This window comes from Lactuca virosa, chromosome 1 (assembly GCF_052849685.1).
Source record: "Lactuca virosa cultivar CGN04683 chromosome 1, Lactuca_virosa_CGN04683_v6, whole genome shotgun sequence".
NCBI classification, from domain to species: domain Eukaryota; kingdom Viridiplantae; phylum Streptophyta; class Magnoliopsida; order Asterales; family Asteraceae; genus Lactuca; species Lactuca virosa.
In genome coordinates this window covers 330,007,501-330,013,522 of record NC_136426.1, presented here as the reverse complement: position 1 = coordinate 330,013,522, position 6,022 = coordinate 330,007,501, and the positions used below count along the sequence as shown (strand labels likewise).

At 38.8% G+C, this 6,022-nt stretch overlaps 1 protein-coding gene across 2 annotated transcripts; it reads left to right on the top strand.

Moving 5' to 3' along the window:
* The first annotated feature begins 210 nt into the window (after nucleotides 1–210).
* PGLP2 (2-phosphoglycolate phosphatase 2) lies at nucleotides 211–2,948 on the top strand. Of its 2 annotated transcripts, none has more exons than XM_079087607.1 (11): nucleotides 211–459; nucleotides 687–754; nucleotides 987–1,079; nucleotides 1,154–1,225; nucleotides 1,346–1,417; nucleotides 1,495–1,554; nucleotides 1,656–1,708; nucleotides 1,790–1,887; nucleotides 1,967–2,066; nucleotides 2,143–2,246; nucleotides 2,503–2,948. In XM_079087607.1, the coding sequence occupies exons 1-11, from the start codon at nucleotides 360–362 to the stop codon at nucleotides 2,601–2,603; spliced, it is 921 nt and encodes a 306-aa protein (XP_078943733.1). In that variant the 5' UTR covers nucleotides 211–359; the 3' UTR covers nucleotides 2,604–2,948. The 2 variants fall into 2 exon arrangements, with proteins under 2 accessions (XP_078943733.1, XP_078943737.1); XM_079087611.1 differs by having other exon boundaries at nucleotides 444–532.
* The last annotated feature ends 3,074 nt before the right edge of the window (nucleotides 2,949–6,022 follow it).

Sequence of the window (6,022 nt, the reverse complement as noted above, 5' to 3'; positions counted from 1 at the left end):
ACGTGAACATACCGAAAAGTTAATTACCTTAATAAGTCATTTTCTTAAACACTTTTTAAAAAACAACTTTTGTAAAAAGTCCTTTTAGAATAAGCCATTTCACAAAAAAAAATAAAAAAATAAAAAAATAAAAAAAAACCTTTTGCCCCTGAGCCAAACACCCTCTTATAAATAAACACAATATTAATAAGATCGGCTTTTCAGAAGAAGCGTGAAGGTGCTGCAGAAAAAGAGCCACCTCAAAGGGGATATTCGTAATCGCTTCTCAATTGACGCCATTACTTTTCTCCATTAAATTCTTTCTTTTTCTTGTTCTTCTTCATCTCCATCTTGGCGAGTGAAGTTAACAATCATCAGTCATGGCCGACGTTGAATCAACAACAGCTTGCCAGCCTCTATCTCTCACCAACGCCCGGGAACTCTTGGATTCAGTGGATGCTTTCCTCCTCGACTGTGATGGTCCGTTTGTCTCTAATTCTTGCTCCAATATGTTTGCCTTTATGAAATGCTCTCTTCGAAGAAGGGTTTTGAGGTCAATCTACTACTATACTATTCAGCAAAGCCACAGTTTGATACCAACTTCTTAATGAAACTGTAGCTTATTCATTGATTATCTGGAGCAGGGAATACTACGTATTATGAATCGTAGATATGTTAATAATGCCGTGACTTTTTTTGATGATTAGGTGTAATATGGAAGGGAGATACACTGATTGATGGCGTTCCAGAAACATTGGAGATGCTTAGATCAAAGGTCGTAAATTTCCCAGTGTATCTAATCCATTTTTTTTTTGCGAAAAAATGATCTAAGATCAAATGGACACTTTTCATATCTATCAACCTGCTATGGATTGACATGTTATTTTTTTATCAGATCCTCTTTTTAGATTAACTAATCTTAGAGTTGTGATAATCTCAAGATTTTTTGTGGTTGCTCTTGTTGTTCAAGTTGGATATATAAGTTTTCATAGTTTATGACATTACAGGGGAAAAAGTTGGTTTTTGTGACCAATAATTCAATGAAGTCTAGAAAACAATATGCTCACAAGTTCCAATCCCTTGGAATCCCAGTTACTGAGGTTTGTTAATTGTTATGCCTGAGTTGTAACTTGTAAGCGAATGCAATACTCAGCCTGATAGTGGTTGATTGCAGGAGGAGATATTTTCTTCATCATTTGCTGCAGCCATGTACTTGAAAGTCAATGAATTTCCTCCACAGAAGAATGTCAGTATTTACAAGTTTTTATTACATATCTTGTTTTTCAAGATTTGAGTTATTTATACAGCTTATAGCAATCAAGATAAGTGATGAGATTCATAACCAATTCCATTATGTTGGTGCCAGGTGTATGTAATAGGTGGGGAAGGCATATTGGAAGAGCTAAAACTTGCTGGGTTTACTGGGCATGGTGGTCCAGTAAGCATTTACTTGTCTTTATTCCCTTTCTTCATTGTTGACTTTAAATATATTATATATTATATATGGATCTGCAGGAAGATGGGGCAAAAACTGTGCAGCTTAAAGCAAACACTCTCTTTGAGCATGATAAAAATGTAACTTGTCCTTAATCATTCTAATCAATTTTCTTTTCCTTCTTAATAATATACTCCATTATTTTATATTAGCTTTTTTAAAATTAAATTTATGATTCTAGGTTGGAGCAGTTGTGGTGGGGATTGATCCGAATTTAAACTATTATAAACTACAGTAAGAAAGATTAGTCATCGTATCAACATTTTTTTATATGAAAAGTTAAATAAATTGTTAAAAGTGGTGTGTAATGTGCAGATATGCAACTCTTTGCATTCGTGAGAATCCAGGATGCATTTTCATTGCTACCAACCGTGATGCCACTGGCAATATGACTGATTTACAAGAATGGCCAGGTAATTAAGGGCACTCTGTCCCACCTTTTAAGGGCAATATGGTAATTTTAAGTGTTGAGTGTTGCAATGTTATTGTTAGGTGCTGGGTGTATGGTTGCTGCGGTGTGTGGGGCAACAGAGAAAGAGCCAATTGTAGTTGGAAAACCATCAACCTTTTTGATGGACTTCTTACAAAAGAAGTAAGTACTAAGTAGTCAATCGACTTCATTTTCAAAAGTATAATATGTTATGTTGACTGTTGAGTTGACTTTGCAGATACAATATTCCCACGTCTAGAATGTGCATGGTGGGTGACAGATTAGACACTGACATTTTATTTGGACAGAATGCTGGCTGCAGAACGCTTCTTGTTCTTTCAGGTCCATTTTAATCTATTAATACATTATTCCCTACTTTTAACGCAATTATACCATTTTTTTTTTCCTATTAGCATGTCATGGATCGATGACCTTGCTATAGTTAGGTAGATTTAAAAAAAAAAAAAAAAGTAGAATGCTGTAATAGGAAGAAATGAAAGTAAGATGATCAATGAAAGTATGTTGCTAGCTATATATGTGGTATTTAACTCTTTCCTTTATTGTTTTTATTTAATATATATGTTAATAATGGTTGCAGGTGTGACAAGCCAGTCAACGCTACAAGACCCCTCAAATCGTATCCAACCACAAATTTACACAAACCAGATTTCAGACATTTTTGATCTACTAAAATCATGAATAAAACATCATGGCTAAGGCTAACCTTTCAAGTATCAACCCCAAGAGAAAATGAAGAAATACAAACTGTGTGCAGAAAGAATATCTGTATACAAAAAATAATACAAACAGACCCTTGTATGTTCCTTCTGTTTTCATGTCTTTTTTTCTTTTGAAAATTAGTGAAAACTAGCAACATTCGCGTATTTAATGCCTCAAATAGGCCTACGCCCATCATTTATCGTTCAACATTTGATCACACACTTGGATATTTTTGGATTTATGTTGCTTTTTGAATTGGAATTGTAGTTAAAGATTAATTTAATATTGATGAATGTAATGAACTTATAGTTTGTTTTGTCTCCATTGTAGTAGTATGAGCATTGAAGATCCCAATTTTAATGTTCCAATCATTAGGTTGTTTGGGAAAAATCCTTAAGCTTTTTAAAAGACGAGTTCTCTAACAACTTTTCTAGCCACTTTCTTTATTTGCCCCTCTAGTTTTTCTAGAATAAACATGGAATACCCTTGGTTCCCCCTTGCTATTGGACCAACCATTGTTCGACCGGTCTATGTTGTTCTTGGACAGTGCGTGTTGCCAAAATAGCCATAGGAATCACTATTTCTGCATCACTTAAATCCAACTTTGGTGGCATAGTTGATTCCGTAAGCCCTATATCGTTTTTTAGTAAAGATACATTAAACACAGGGTGAACCTTGGATATTGGTGGTAACTTCATTTTGTATGCGGCCGGCCCCACCTCAACTGCAATTTTGAAGGGACGAAAGAAACGAGCAACCAATTCCTGATGAATTCTTTTTCTCACCGATAGTTGTCGATACAGTTTTAATTTAACATACACCCATTCGCCTACCATGAAATTTACATCGCGATGTTTCTTATCGGCATGCTCCTTTATAGTCGTCTCGTCTGAGCATACAATGCCTCGTCTCTATCTTGTAACTCTTTTAACACATTTTGTATGTGCACCTCGTCTGCCATAAAATGAACCACCGAAGGTGGTTTCCGACCAAACACAATCTCAAAAAGAGATCTTCTAGTCGAGCCATGGAATGTGGAATAATACCAAAACTCTGCCCATGGAATCCATACTAACCATGAGCGAGGTTGGTCTACCACAAAACACCTTAAATATGACTCCAAGCAACGATTGATTACTTTCGTTTGACCGTTAGATCCCGAATGATAAATCAAGTTTATGTGTAATTTTGTCCCTTAAGATCAAAAAATCTATAACATCAGCTATCCGGTATTTCTATTTTAGCCCTTGGCTTATTTAATGTTTGCATTATGGTCACTTACGCTGAGCGTACGAGCCAAGTACGCCGAGCATAAGTTAGCGAGGAGGTAAACGCGACGGAGGGAGTACGTTAGACGTACATCTGAGTACGGTGGGTGTACTCGGTGGTGTTCCTAAACCCTAAACCCTAGCCTTGTGAGTGAGATTTTGGAGCTTGGTTGTGATTCTTGGACATTCTTGGTAGAGAAGGTCATTGAAGAAGGTGGTGTTGCATGCAAGCTTGTGGATCCAGAAGCTCCTTCACTTTGTGTATCTTTTGAAGGTATAAAGTCCATGCCTTGCTGATATTCTTTCTAGATCTCATTTGATTGTCATTTATGAGTTCTTTGTCCTAAAGTATGGATCTTTGTGAGATGGAGCACTCTAGAGCTTATTATTTGTCCTTTTAGGTGTTTTAGGATGCTTTGGTTCATAAAAATGGTTGCTTGATCATTTCCTTTGGCCCATGCATGAGTTAAGTAACCTTGAGTGTTGTGAAAGTTAGGGTTTTGAGGATTGAGCCCTCTTTAGCCATGCAAGGCTTAAGTTAGAGACTTTATGGATTAAAACATTCTTTAGAGGTCAGATATGGGGTTGGAATAAGTGTCTTAAAGGAATAAGACATTTAAATTTAAGAGTTTAGGGTCAGGCCGTGTACGCTGGGTGTACTCCTGGCTACGCCCCGCGTAGCCAAGAACGACCCCGATCATTCTGGTTCGATCAGTATGCCTCGCGTAAGAGTAGTACACCCCGTGTACGGACCGAGACTGTTGACTTTTGGTCAAACTTTGTGAGTTTTGGGCCATGGAGGGGCGAAATGGTTTCATCGTGTAACATCCCAATTTTCAGGTCCAAAAATTTCTTTTTAATTAACCAACACATAAAAACATTCATAAGAAAATACTGCGAAAACACATCATCTCATAAAACAATGTATCATGTCTGAAAACCCAAGCCATAGAATAATAACATATCAGAGTACAATCCCAGAAAACTCCATGCGGAAACCATATGTGTGTGTGTGATGCGATGCTACGCCGCCGGCTCCTTCCCCTTAGACGAAGAGGTACCTGAAACCAAAACCGAAACCGTAAGCACAAAGCTTAATGAGTTCCCCCATCATACCACATACCATACAATATCATCGGTATCTTTCAACCGGTAATCATCATCGGTATCTTTCAACCGGTAACCAACATCGGTATCTTTCAACCGGTAATCGTCATCGGTATCTTTCAACCGGTAACCATCATCGGTATCTTTCAGCCGGTAACCATCATCGGTATCTTTCAACCGGTAACTGGGGACTATTCCACCCCCTACCACTAGCATACAACAGCAAGGTACAATCATACAGTCAGGCATATCCGGGTACTGACCTACCCCACGGCCCTAAGGGCCGCTGTCAGGGATCCTAATCCCTACTATACACGTAACATATCATGCAGATAATACTCGTGACCAAAGCACATAACCAAACCAAGATAATTATCACAAAGACAATCATCATACAAATACTCCTCTTTGGTGGGCCGACATTGTGGCCTTAGACCCACCCCTACTGAAAGGTAACTCACCTCGATGTCATGCATTGTTTGAATTATCCTCAGCGCACAAGTCGACTCCCCTCGACTCCTCGATCCCTACACGACGACCTTCAAGTCAACACACAGCCAGTACAACCCTAAACAGGGTCAGTCCAAGTCTAGTCAAAGTCAACTTCAAGTTGACCCGACTCGCCGAGTTGGGCCGTCAACTCGCCGAGTCCCTCACCCTTTACTCGTCCTTATCCATGACCCGACTCGTCGAGTTGGGCCGTCAACTCGACGAGTTCCTCCCTCACATGAACATCGCATGAAACTCATCCGACTCGCCGAGTTGATGAACAACTCGTCGAGTTCACCTTCATCTGATGAACAAGTTCTGTCCTCGACTCGCCGAGTTGATGAACAACTCGTCGAGTTCATCTTCATCCTTAAGAAGATTGCCTTGGACTCGCCGAGTCTGTTCTAGCACTCGTCGAGTCCCATGAACTCCAAGTCTAAAATCACGTCCAATACATTGGGTAACTCTTCCTGTCCGATTACAACCCTTCTAACACTCAACTAGATTCCTTTGACTCTCAACAGATATGAGGCT